This window comes from Falco biarmicus, chromosome 4, assembly GCF_023638135.1.
Source record: "Falco biarmicus isolate bFalBia1 chromosome 4, bFalBia1.pri, whole genome shotgun sequence".
NCBI classification, from domain to species: domain Eukaryota; kingdom Metazoa; phylum Chordata; class Aves; order Falconiformes; family Falconidae; genus Falco; species Falco biarmicus.
The window spans coordinates 97504928-97519380 of NC_079291.1; the positions used below are offsets into that span (position 1 = coordinate 97504928).

The following is a 14453-nucleotide window of genomic DNA, read 5'->3' on the forward strand; positions in this document are numbered from 1 at the left end:
AACCTTCTTCAGTGCTATTTTACCAGTGACAGAGCTCAGATGCTGAAATATTGAACACCTGAGCTTGCTCCCAAGTGAGATCTTTGCCACTGAGTTCAACAACAATACTGTCAAACCGTAAGTGACTTGGCCCTGGGTCACACAGAAAATCAATGACTGAGTCAGAAAAAGAACCCACATCTCCTGGTGCTCAATGTCATTTCTTCTGCAGAGAAAGGCACTGCCAGAGAAGTACAAGGCTCTGCCACAGGACCTATCTCAAGGATTCTGTTCAATTCAACAGGATGCTTAATAAAAATCTAAGAAAACTCTCACTGTCTACTAAATTATATAGGGTTTTGCCTAAGGAAAATTAAAGGCATCTTTTTCCCAAGCTGTCTCACACACACACATGACTATAAACAAGCAATGCAAGCTTGCTTGCTCTTTCAAAGGCAGCAGCTGTGTTGTTCCAAAAATCCCTCCTGAATGTAAACATATTAGCACTGTATAAACAGCTTGATTTAATAAGAAATGCAATACAATATTCCCGCTTTGTCTTTGGGATCACAATGTTGATGGCAGCAATAATTCAAGGTGAATTATGGTATCTGTTCCAAAGAAAGAAAAAGAAAACTCTCCAGCTATAGTTGTGAATTAATTTCTTCCTCTTAGCTGAAAATGAGAAATGGCTATAATTTAGTTCCCATTTAAAAGTTGCTGTTGGCTAAACTCTAAAATCTTAATTGCTTCTTAATATTCTCTGCTTATTTTTCCCTTTGAAAGCACATTCTATAGGATTGTAGTGTTTAGATTAAAAATCGGAATGGAAAACAAAGAATGGAAGGTCTCCAGTCACTCCTAAAAATATGTATTGGTTTTTTTTTTCCTAAAATGACAGAACTTAATGTGTATCGAAGTATTTTAGCTGGTTTCTTAACTCTAGTCACCCTCCTGCACCTCTGTGAAAAAGAAAGTGGCACTGACCGTGGGTTTCCCTTAAAGTGTCAATGCCCAGGACTTGTTCAATTTGCAACAGAATATAGAGGAAATGCTAGAAAAACACGTTTCAAGCCATATTATGGCTCAGCATGCTATAGGAACTTACCTTGTTACAAAATAAACTGAAGTCACACTCAATCCCTAAATAGTTTGGAGGTCACTACCAAACACACTCTGCAATTCTCAGAGCTTGTAGAAAAGGCTGTGAGAATAACAGTGGCAAAGACTGCAGACAATCCAAGTCAAATTTTAAACTGACCTTGAAGAACTGCAGAAGGATCTCATGATACTGTGTCTAGGTATAAAATCACAGATGCAAAACAAATGCCCAGAAATGCAAAACCTAATGTGCTCGGGAAACCACACCTCCCAATGCACACGTTTTAACGGCCTCTAGATGAGCTAGTAGTGCTCCAGTGAAAGATCCTAAAACCCCAGTGATTAATTCTTAGAAATATCCAGTGGTTGTCCCTACAGCACACAATTTCAGAAACCAGTATGAAAGGAATGAAAGCAGCAAAAGAAATACTGCTGTGTCACTGCAGAAGCAAACGTTGAATCTACATGTTGAGTAGAATGAGGATCTGGTCTCCTCACACCTTTTCTGTCTGCTAAGACAAATTCTCTACTCGATGCTAAAAGAAACCAGTTGCAAGCACTAGAGGTCCTGGGAGCAACAGTCCCCTTCATAGTGCCCACAACAGCTCAAGGATCAGCCAGACCAGCTTTTCCTCAAGAGCAATCAAAGGTGCATGGAAGCAAACTTAAAACTACTGCTGACACTGTCCCTCCCGGCCAGGAAGCCCAACCACCAGCCAGCGCCAGCAGACGTCGTGGGGTCCTGGTCATCCCATGATGGTGCTCTCCTCATTGTTCCGGGATGAAAGGCAGCACAATTTTTGCAGCTTCATTATGCTGACCTAGTTTATTTTCCACTCTACCAACTTAAAATCACATAGCCCTCTTTGCACAGCAGTGCCATTAAAAGCACTGAATGCAGGAAACTAGTAGAAAGGTAATTCAGAGCTGCTGCTTGCCTGCAAGTTCCCATCCCTTTTCATTACTGAGACAGCCACCATGCTAAAAAGACAGAAGTGACCCTTTCGCTTCAACATCAATCATATTCTTTCACCATTTGTCCAGGATCCACACGGAAAAGGAACTGAGAACAGCAAATTACCTCTGCAAATAAGGGAGTCTTGTTCAGACTCAGCACAGATAATTTCCAAATATATTCAATTACAAGAAGTCTCTAATGAACACAGCATGGAAGCTAAACAGCTAAAGAAAGGAAAAGCTTCAATCAAACAATGACTGCTTCCTATCACTCTCCTTTTCAAGTAAAGGGAACACAAAATGAAGCTTCCTTGCAACAAGACATCATCACAAGACTTATTTCATTGCTCTATCATGGAATGAGTTACGAAAAATCTAAACAGAGATAAACGCTTTGCCAAACCTTCACAAACAACTTCCCTAACTCCTTATTTTGGTCCCTGAATAATAGGGCATTGACGCAATGCAAACAAGCAGAAGGCTTCTCTCTGCTTCATTGTTCTGCTTATGTCACCTCTGGTCTCAAATCATCTAATCCCACAAATGCTCAAAAATGCATAAGTGAAAATATCATTTGTTTTATCTTCAAAATGTATTGCCAAAGGGTAACTATGTCTTTTCTGCATTTTCTAGTTCTTTGGGTTTTGTTCTGTAATGCTTTTTCTCACATCAAAACAAAGAGCTGCTGTGCAAGAAAAGACCCCTTGGTCCAGCACGCCTGTCCCCTTGAGGGTTATCCTTTCATAACGAGGGTTTCTCCGCTGTGCACTTTAATACCATGTTTCCCTTACTGAAATATCTGTCTCAAACTCGTTTTCATGCCATTTGCTTTGATGGTGTTATTTAGCAAATTATTTCATTATTCCATTACATTTTAAGCAAAGTATTTCTTCCTGAAAATCCAGACCACAGTTCCATTCAAACTTGTAAATTAGACTCCACTGTGTTTGAGGATCTTTTTTTTTCCTTATTTTAAAACACTCACAGAGATAAATATTTTATTTTTCCTAAGGAAAGGTAATCACACTGAAAAGGGCACACAAAATGCTGTGTTACCACTTGAGTGACACGGTCTGCATAACGTGAAATGTTACTGTGGACAGTTTGTGTTCTGCTTGCTTGTTGATTTACTCTAAAACACACATTTACCTTTTTTTTATACACTTTTACAAAATCCTCAGAACTATGAAGCTAGACACAGGAGATTATTTTGAAGCCAGTATACATTTGCTCAAGTTTATTGTTCTTCAATTTGTTCTTCATATTTATTAAAAAACTTTGACTGCTACATGACGTACTTTCCATGTTTATATTAATTTTTGACCTCAACCTTTTTTAGTATTAATCTTACACAAAAAAATTGATCCACCGCTGTCAAGCATATTAATGACAGTGTTTGTAATTTTACCAAAGCCACTAATGAATGTTAACTACTCATGCGTATTATGGAGAGCAGATAAGAAACAATTATTGTCCATATGCAAAATAACAAACATTACTGGAAAAGTAATTGTGTTTCAGCTACAGTTTTCATGCATCTTTCTTGATTTATGTGCATGTTTGTTATTATGAAGCACATAAAAATTTTATGAGGATGGTTAGGAATTTTGAAGAAAAATGTATTTAACTTTAATGAACACATCTTAATTTTAGACTTGAGTAATATTATGACTATAGTGGAAGCCAATTTTTATAAAGAATTAGTCTCTAACTATTGGTCACTAAACTAGTACTTTCCAACTTTAATATCTTCTCAGGGACAGTTTTGTTACTTTTTGAGTGAATTAAATGCTATTTTTGCAATTATTTCTCTCAATCCATTAGTGAAATTTCAGGAAACGGAAGTGTTTTCCAAACAATGAGAGGTACCAACATTCTTGTTGATAATAGCTGTTAGTGTTTCATTTCAAAAACTTTCCTCCTTAGATGAGCATTTTGTATCAAGGCAAGAGAAATATCACTGACCCCTCGTTACAGCGCTTCAGGATATACCATATTCCTCGGGATTGCCTGGTGTGAATGTGACCAAGTTTAGTCCTTCAGATGAAGGAAATATATCTTGAAGGACAGGACACTCCAGCGGGATCTTCAGAACCTTGCCAATTTCAGGTTTTGTGCACATATCACACAATGTTATTCATTGTCTTACTGCAATGATGTTAAATTACTTGCAAATGTTAATAGAAATGATTTTCACAAGACTATTGTCACCTGTTTATTAATATTCTTTCAAATGTTCCCAGCCTCAGCAATTTGGCCAATTAATTGTCAGTGAAATGGGTGCAGTGAAAAACAGCTTGGTAGTATTTTTAATTAAGTCTACAAATACGATGATCAACGGACTGCTATTTCTCATCAAAGCTACTTTTCTGTGTCACATCTAATCAGATTTTAAAATAATTCCTAAATAACTTCTATGAGGTTAATCCCTGGTTAATTTTCAGTACCAGACAAACCAAGCGTCTTTGGGTTCTGGTTCCAGCACAAGAAGTGTTTCAGCTTTTAATTTACTATAAGTGAAGTGGGGATGGATTTATTGATGCTAATCCTAGTCTCCACCACCGAACCAATGTCCATTGGTATAAAGGACAGTATCTCTTTGTAAGAGGCAATTTTTACTTTCAAGACCTTGCAGGCTGCACTTGTGAACACTTCACCAATGCTAAAGAACTCTTACTCAGAGCACTGCTATACAACGGGAAACAAGCTTATTCCCCTTTCTTGAAGCACAACCAAAGGAAGAAAAGAACTGCCTAAGATCACACAGGAGGTCTGTGGCAAAGCCATACATTGAGCCAAGGCCAGTCTCATCAGGCTTTTCTCCCACGACCACATTTCCTGAAGGCCAAGACAAAGACACCTTTTTATAACTATATTACAGGACCTAATTGCGAAAATATTTGTTGGCATTACAGCTGGCTCTACCATTGCTAGAGCTCTACCAAGCTCATTTTCATGACACAAAAATCAATATTTAAGACAGCTGAATAGTTAACCAACAGAGCTGTTCTGGCATCCAGACAGTTATCTAACGCATCTATCACCGTAACATCTAGTGAAATAAAAAACACAGGACCACGTTAAAAAACATCACCTGAAATGTGTTTTAAATCATAATCGGTTTCCAATCAAAAGGAAACAGGCTCACCTCCAGTAGACAAGCACAGCAATGAGAAGAATGAGGCACACGAAGGTCAGGGCTGAGACCACAATAAGTGGGATGATCCATTCCATTTTACCAGGAGAAGGTCTCGTGGCCATGCTGGAGCTGTTCTTGTCAGCTGTGTGAAAAAACAGAACAAAACCAATCACTAAATGGAAAGAGAATTACCGTATGGACCAACGTGTAAGCAAAACACATGGCTTGTCCATTTTACATGGTATGAGTAAACAGAGCAAAGATCTTCTGACTGCAGGGTGGGAATCCATTCGTCTTTAGTCTGAGACATGAGAGCACAGAAGTATGGTGTTTATTGCCACAATATGGCTTGGATTTTACTACTGCCTGTAATTACAGTCTCATAGACAATTTTAGGACTCTATCGTGCAAGCACCTATTATCAGATGTGGAGTACCCCACTAAGTCATTTCACCACGGTAACAAAGTAAACACTTTGCTCTGTCATCAGTGTTTGCAGATAAATGCGTTCTGTTTCTCAACACTACAGGACAGTCCTGTTTGCAAAGCTCGGTGTAATACTTTGCTTGAGAAATAAATTTCTTGGTAACTATCTTAAAATAAAAAATCCTCAACATGTTGGGTGTCATGTCACATCATTTGCAGAATTGTCACAATCTGGTGAGTTATTGCATACGAAAGCACTTTTTAGCATATGGATTGTCAAGATGGATGGATGAATGAATGGATAGGATGTGTTGTAACTGACAGAAGAAATCATTACGCCACAGCTTTTGAACAAAATTAGAGTTGGTCAATATCCTGAGATCTGGCTGAGTAACTCCATTTCACTTTTTGCGTGACATCTCATTAAAATTACTTTATCATCTCTAAGATGAATATCTAGAGGTTCTACAAGTACTGGAGCCAATGAGCATAGACACAGTATCAAGGTATTTCGAAAGACATCTAATTTGTGCAAATTTGTGTAGACTTGACAAATAAATTGTTTTAGACAGAATGATAAAAGAAAAATACAGAAGCAGATTCTGTATCTTCTTCATGTTTCCTAACAAACAGGCGGTAGTTGATCAATACCTGTCAACAGGACGTAATGAGGAAGGATTAGCGTAAACAGCTTCAGATTTCAGCATGGATTGAAACATGCGCACTTGACTTCTTCTGCTTTTTAGCCTCCGTGAGTCTTTCTTTACCAATGTGCTTCCTTGCCCTTGTTCAGTATTGTATTATCATATCTTCTGAAACTGCTGCAAATCCTACCAGAAGAACATAATTGCCTTTTCACCATAGGCAGGCAAAACACAGATAATTGGAAGTCACCAGATGTCACATAATATGAAGTCATACTCTATTTTAATAGCATTTAGATTATACTCCTCCATAGGCAGGAGTAAAATTCAACTAACATGGAAGTAAAGGTTAATTGTAAATGCTTTTTCCTGACTGCTGAAAACAGAGCAAGGCTGCAGGCTGCTGCAAGCCCAGCAAGAAATCTTTCTGGTTTTAAGAACTAGGTTGATGGAGGTAATGCCCTTTAGCAAGCAGCCTAAATGAGGTGCTAATCAGAGGGATGTTTGGGGGAAGTGAACGTGCACTTTGATTGAACATCTTTGATTTCCTTGACTAGCAGAGAATAAGGAAAAGAACAGCCCCAAAATTAGAGCAAAGGCTTATTCTCTGTTTTTGCCAAACTCGCAAAAATCATAAGCCCTGAGGCATCGGTTTTTATCAGTGCATTTCAAATCATTTAACAGCATGAAAAAATTAAGGCTGTGAGGTAAGTGTTACTAATCAGAGTGGTAAAAGGGACAAAACAAAAAACCATGCGATGTAATGAAACTTTGTAGGAGAGCCAAATAGTCCCACCACCTTACATCCATTAGGGTGTTGCTTCATTTCTCTCCAAGGACAGTATTCTGTTTAGTTTCACCTCCACATATTTCAACACAAAAACATATGTTTCTGTTTGCATGGGAAGAAAATGAAATTCCATTGTAAGCACAGCATGGGCTGAAGTCCCAACGCACACTATTAAATTCTGCAGTGCTCACGATGCTCCTCTTACTCAGTCTACTGTGGAGAACAGACTTATCTGACCCTGCCAACTCCCTATACCGCAGATGTGAGGATAAGAAAGCGTTCAGTATGCTGTGTGCCAGAATAACAAATGCCATTCTCACCCCAGAATTCCAGTTGGGAATGCCCAAGCAGTGATGTGCTTCAGAAAAAAGAGACCGTTCCTGTGCTGGCTTTGAAGAAAAAGTCTTAGGTGTTCTCCACTGCTTAAGTAAAGTGTTGAGAGAGCTTAAACAAACCAATGCCAATACAAATTGTACTAGAATGACAGCTGGGGCCAGAAGCACAGCAGTACAGCTGGAGTGCTGGCGCCAGTCTCTTGAGTGTCATGGCAGAAGAGCCTAACAAAAGGCAGCACACTGGATAACTTGGAAAAAGAGTTGAAGAAAATACACACACACAAAAAAAGACAGATCTGAGCCTTTATAGCTTCCTGTTCTCCTACACAACAAAATATTATAAAATAAAAAATAGTCAGCATTTCACTTTTTTCCAAAGCAAGAATGTTGAGCCTTGGTAGTGTCAACAGCATATCGTTGTAAGTGCCCACCATACGCTGTACTTTGCAGCAGGGAGGGGGAGCTTAAAAAATGGACCAGGAAACTCCATCTTTGCTAAGAAATGTAAACAGTTTCCAGTGGCATATGCCTTCGTTGAATTAATTCAGTTTGCCTTTTAATGGCTTGGAATTCATCCCAGTAAGAAGGAATAAAAATTATTACAGCATATCTGTTTCAGGAGGTCCCACACGATACAAGCCCTGGCACTGATAAATCCACTCCTGTGTCTGGAAAAATCCGTAACTCCTGTGAAACACCCATTCAGCAGCGCCACCCAGCCCCTGGATGGAAGAGGCCCTGGCACAGAAAGTGTTAGAGGGCGTTAGGCAGCAAGGGAGGCTTTGGCAGTACAACTCTTGCACAAAGGTCAAGGCAAGAAAGAGGCATTCTACAGTTTGTGAAATGTACTGTTTTTCCTTGTATTCTCGGTAATTGGTTCCTGAGAATAGAAACATGTTTATTTCCCTTAAGTAACACTGCTGGCTATAATAAGCAACCATAGCTGTAATATATAACCTATCTACCTTTATCATCCCTTGCCATTGCACAAACCGCCAGGACAAAGTTCTGTTTGTTGTACTGTGACAGATACTGTTACCGATGACAATACACGTGTTCTGCAGGCCAAAAGAAACCCCCTGCTGCTGAGCTGCTTCACACCATCCACTCTCTTAAAAGGCACCTGCTCATCTTCCCTTGTAGTAAATAAAACCACAGACTTACACAAAGGTATCAATTAATTCTGGAAAATAGTAACGGCCATATTAATAAACCATGAAAATGCAAACCCATGTTTCTTAAAAAAGTATTACCTTTGATACAAGCTCATGCATTGTGCAAATATTTTCTCCCTGTTTCTTTAAAGACATTCCTGCAGCAGTTGTACTTACAGGCTGCGCACAACTAAGCATGGCTTTTCACTGTTTTGTAAACAGATGCCAATCATGTTTTATCTTGATGTGAGATATCTGAAATTCATGCTGTTTGCAAACGTCAAATAATTCAATTCTTTTATTGTCAAGCCATTCCACTGTTTGCTTCTGTACGTTGCCATGCAAAATGGCTCAAAATGCCACCTGAAAATACAGCTTAATAATCCTTGCCATGTATGGAGAAAGAAAGAATTACACAGATGTTTAATTATCTTAATGAGGTTATCCCCAAAAGGCTTTTTTAACCTCAGACCTGGCAAAGGCTGTTCCAAAAATCAAAATTCAGTCTCTGCTAAAAGCATACATCAGGCTTGAAATTTAACCCTGCCCATCATCATCTCTCTATACAAAGCCCTTGGCAGAAGTGGGTGAGCGCGGAGGGGTGGGAGGACCTGGCTGAAGTTCGGATCAAGGGCCAAACCCACATCTCTGTTCTCAGTCCCAGCTCATGACTCAGGCCAAAGCCCCGACTTGGCATCCGTCACTGCTCACAACAGCCCACCAGTCATCTCCTGTCAAATGCAAAGGATCTGTGTAACTGTCCGGCACACAAACCAAAATTCTGTGGGATAATATCTACTTTAGCCTGATTAAACTGAATCATGCTGTTCTGCCCCCACCCCCCGCCCAGTTTTTTTTTTTTGTTTTGGTGGGGTAGAGAATTGTTCTAATTGCTGTTCTTCTACTGTTCGGGTTTCGGAGTGGCGGACAATGCTGAGCAGCTGTGTGGGTAACAGTTGCAGATCAAAGGTACAATTAGTCTAATGTGGGCACCAAAACAGAGAAAAGGATGATCAGGAAAATGAAAGAGGAGAATGCAAGCAAGCGTTCAGTGACAGAGGAAAATCATTAGCATTGGCCGATACCACCAGACAAGAAGAGGCCAATGCCATTTGGAAAATAATGACACGGCCTCAGGAGAGGTGTGTGTGTATGTGCGTGTGAAATAAGCACTAAAAGAAAATGAGCCTTGCTGTACTAATTGGCCTCGCACTTTCCCTGTAATTTCTCATGTGTTCCCTGTTCTCCTCTAATCATCCACACTCATGAGTACTTTCCCATTCAGTTATCTCCTTACAACTGCTAATTTGATGCTATATAATTAATTTTACAAGTGTACATTGTTATGAAACAATTTTCTACTCTTTAAAATGATTAAACTTCCTACTCACAAAAACATTTTTGAAACCTTGACAGTTTTTCAAAAACTGCTTTCCTGGAGAAAAGATGCATCCAAAAAAGTTTCTGCCCTCTATGGGACACAGTAAGCTGCAGGGGTTCTTTCTGCCCACTTTGGAAGTGGCCTTCACACTCTTTTAACTGTCCTGATGTTCAGGAATGCTTCCAGACACTTCTGGCAGTGTCTTCTCAGCTTCGCTGGTCGTTCTCTTGATCTCAGACTTACCTTGTTATGGAAAACCTTTAAGGCCCTTTCTCATAGGAAGAGGTCTTGCTTATGTCTGGAGTTTCACTGAGCTCAACTCCTTGTGTGAGCTAGGTCAGGTCTGTCTGTATGAATTGCAAATGTCCAGATTACCGTGGAAAGCAATGAATCTGAAGCAGCTAATCTTAGGCTCCATGCTAGTGTTTGATCGATGGGACAATTCGCCAGCTGTGGGTTTTGCTGGTGTGTGTCTTTAGTAACCTAGATCCAACCCAGAGGAAAGCTCCTTCTCCTGCGTTCCCAAGAGTTTTCTCACAAGGGTGGCACTGCCAACAGGTCAGCCAGACCTTACTCGGACACATCTGGTAACATATTTGGGCAAATTCTGGGTTAGGTGGACTACAGTATCCACTGCAGAAGACTGGTGACATGAGATGCAAACAAAAGGACTTGTCTGAAGAGACTTTGAAGGACAAGGTCCTCACACCTGGTACAAAGAGATTAAAACTGAAAACCTCTGTCCAAAAGCCAGTAAGAAACATCTTAAAATGTTCTCAAGAGTTGAAAAACACTAGCCCTTCTCAATGTCTGGACAGGGAGTCATCAGGTTTGTGATGAATATATCTTCTTCCACCTGGAGGTCAAGGACAGGGAATGAACATCTACCCCAAGGAAAATGGCACAAATGGACCCTTCTTCATCTCTGAGTAGCCATTCCCAGCCCTTTAGCTGTGATTGTCCTCTTCAGGACACTTGAGGGGCCTGGGAGAGGCTTGTCTGATAAGCTGAAAATATGTTACCGTTCCTCCTCCCCATCCCAGGTAAGTCACCAGAGTTTTAACTAAGATTTAATTTAACTAAGGTTAATTTGGATGAAACAGGCAACCTTTCCCACTTATCTTTTCCCCAGCTAACACGTGCTGGTTATTTCACATGTCATTTCCTACTCATGGAAGCCATTTTTGAAAGACATAGTGATCTTAGTAAGTTATCCTTCCTCCCCATATGAGCATGGGAAACCTAATTTGTGGAGTCCTTTCAAGACTAATTGTCTTTGCGTGCAGTCTTCAGGCATGGTCTCTTCAAGCCTCCAAGCCTGCCAGTGAGCAGAGCTCTTAAAAGAGTCTGTCTAGTGGGAGGCAAAGCTCTGAACCACTTTCAGTGATAGTTCTCTACATGCTAAAAAGAGATAGAAATCACTACAGACTATGGGGATACAATTCATAATAACTAGTAGGAACTTCTTGGCAATATTAATAATATTTCTTCATCTCAGCAATTTTCATCCTTTTCATCTGAATTTCACCATGGAATAAAAACCAATCTAATAACAATCCTTTCACCATGAGCTAAGAATTAAGATCAACTACCCATCCTTCCTCCAATTTTTTTAGGCTGAGAATAAGCCATGAGGCCCTTTCTAGGTTTTATATAAGGGACATTGTACTTAGGACATCCAAGAAACTGGCACATAAGAAACAGGGAAGCAGAAGGCAGGAAGAACCAAAGAACTATTCCAGAGGCAGATTTACCCAGGCAGACTGAATTGCTGGGTTTTGAAGCCAAATACCCAAATGGTGCTGAATGCTTACTCTCAACATTGCAAAGCATGGCTAGAACAAGTTCCCTCCTTCCTGATGAGAAGGTGGTTAGGGCAAGTGGCATGCTGAAAGCTGACTGACAGGCATCTCAGACCACATTCAGTGGGAGCACTGGACTTCGAAGATTTCCAGTTGAGCAGTAAGAAAAACAGCAGTGTATTTTTAAAAAAAAAAACATCAGTACAACCTGGTACAGGTTTCTTGGCCTCTGCATTGTTAATCTGTTCCCTTACAGAACAGTTATGATTCACAGCATTAGAGTCAGGTCAGCATTTCTGTAACAAATGTTATTAAAGATTGGATTTAGCTTTGTTTTTTAAATTGGTTCTGAGCTCTAACTGAGTGCACAACGTTTGCATTTTTGTGCTTATAAATGCAGGGAAAAATAAGTATGTAAGGTTTTTTCACAGTATTCTAACTCTAGAGCAGCTTTGATGGAAAAACAAAATTACAAAACAGTCTGTAGATTAGCAAAATAAACAATAACAGTAAAAAAACCCACAAACCCCAAACAAAAAAATGTGCACTGCCTTATAAATGCTGTGGTAATACACATAATCACTCAGATAAACTCATCGCCGTATCTAAATCTCAGTCCTTACTCTGCAAAGAAATCCATATGCATGTACCCAATTTGCTCCTTGCATTTCTAAGATCTGTTTTCCTCACCAGTGCCTGGAGGTCCCCAAGCAGAAACATGTGCATATGGACTGGACTTTCTTCACAGCGAGCTGGGAGCACCATAAGATACCTGCTTGCATAGGCGTGTGCAGCAAATCCTGGCCACACAGGGCTTGGTGCACACGCAGATCACCTGGGCACGCTTCCAAAAGGTCATATTTGCTGTGTACATACTGCGGAGTCGGTACATCCATCCAGAGTTGGCGGGTACAGGAGCATTGGTAATTCTCATCAGGACAAACACAGAAAATACGTGAACTCTGCCTGGCTAAGATATTCTTTTTTCACAGGAAAAAAAAGAAGGTAAACTCGAGTGCGAAAGGCTTCTTGTCTTGGAAGATCAGAACATGCAGGTTTTGTGGTGAGAAATAAGTGATGATCCTGTATTTGGAAGAATATCTCAAAGCCCAGTCAGGGAGAATCCTGCAGATAAACTCAATTAGCTTACAGCATATATAGCAACCGCCCCGTGAAACACCAGCCAGCACAGCAACTGCTCTTCCAAATTAATTTCATAGCCATAGTTCACTGCATTCCTCTCTCTTAGTTTTTTTAAATCTTAATGCAGTGTCTTAGGGGTTAACATTTTCCTAAATTTTCTCTTCTAGTAAGCTACGAGAACCATAAATCTGTCCCAATAAAATAAAAGGATAATCCTTCCCCCTCTGGTCAACCCAGTAACAATGTGTGGGTTGGATCCTGTGACGACCTGCCCACTGGATGAAGCCAGGCACCACAAAAACATTCTATCTACTGGAAATCAGTAAGAAATTTGGATTGTGTACTTTTCCAACAGTCTTACATCAGTAAAAACAGTTTTCCTGGAGGTCACTCACCTGGGTTAATGGTGATGAATTTGTTATCTGCGGGGTATTCCTCTGGAAACTTGTCCTCCTTTGGGGGAGGTTTTCTTGTTGTCTCTGGTCTTCTTGGGATCTTCCCCAGGTAAAGTTCGTTGGTGAAGGCTGGTGGCACTTGGGTGGAAGGGAGCGGCTGGGGCTGAGCGCCTGCTTCAGCAAAGCTCTCCTCCTCGGGACCTCCAGCCGTGGGGGCAACATTTTGGTTTGGCTCTTCACCCGATATGGTTTTATTTCTTTCCTCCTCAGCAGTCCGGTTGGGAGAAGCCACGGCCACGCTGGGCTCTGTGCTATCGCGTGCCTCCGCAGCCGCCGTCGCCCTGTTTTTCTTCTTCTCGGCATCCTTTTCTTCCTCTTCCTCATGCTCCCGCTCCCCATCCTCGCTTTCGCTCTTTTCATCCTTCTCCCCCTCCTCAGCTCCCTCGCCGTCTTTCGTCAGCGCTGAGTCCCGCTCTGGTCCCGGAGAGGCGGCCGCGGCGGCCTCGGTGGCAGCCACCACCGGGCGTCCTGCCTGCTTGGTGGGGGCGGCTGCTGCAGGGAGCCGGGTGGGCCACACACTGCTGGGGAAGGAGGAGATGCCGCCGCCGCTGAAGCCCAGCCCTGCCAGCAAGGTGCTGGTCACCACTGAGGCCACGGTGGCCTGGCTGCCGCTGGAGGAAGGCCCCATCCCTGTGGCCATGGACACGAAGGAGAAGGGGAGCCCCGAGGAGGTCCAGGTGGAGGAGCCGGAGCTGATGGGAGCCATGTCGGCTGAGGAGGCAGGAGATGCTGTGGGCTTGAGGAGGTCACCAGCAGCAGAGGGGAAGAAAACACAGCAGAGAGCATCAGCAGAGGCCCCAGCAATGCTACCTGGGGTCATTTTTCTTTTGCTTTTCCCTCCCTTCCCCCATTCTGGTTGCTACTCTTAAAATGAGACTGATGGCAGGTGGCTGCAGGGCTGAGCCAGGGACGGGACATGCCACACAGCTACACAGCAAACCACAAATTGGGGAAACCTCCCTGCATTCGCCGCTTGCAAATAATCATTGTCATCAAAACCCTCTTTATCTTTATCTTTATTTTACAGTGGGACCTTCTCCACCCACGTCACCAGTGACTTGTGAGTAACATTTTCTCACAGGGGTAAAGAGGATGTAAAGGAGTTTGAGTTTAGCTGCATTACTCACAGTGTTGTAATCCTTAGAAC

At 41.5% G+C, this 14453-nt stretch overlaps 1 protein-coding gene across 1 annotated transcript in view; it reads right to left on the reverse strand.

Moving 5' to 3' along the window:
• PTPRG (protein tyrosine phosphatase receptor type G) overlaps nucleotides 1–14453 on the reverse strand; it is a 408497-nt gene that overhangs the window by 61989 nt on the left and 332055 nt on the right. The window contains exons 12-13 of the mRNA XM_056334994.1: nucleotides 13247–14042; nucleotides 5186–5318 (exon numbers count right to left, since the gene is read on the reverse strand). Of these exons, the coding sequence (XP_056190969.1) occupies nucleotides 5186–5318; nucleotides 13247–14042 (929 nt within the window). The remainder of the gene's footprint in view (nucleotides 1–5185; nucleotides 5319–13246; nucleotides 14043–14453) is intronic.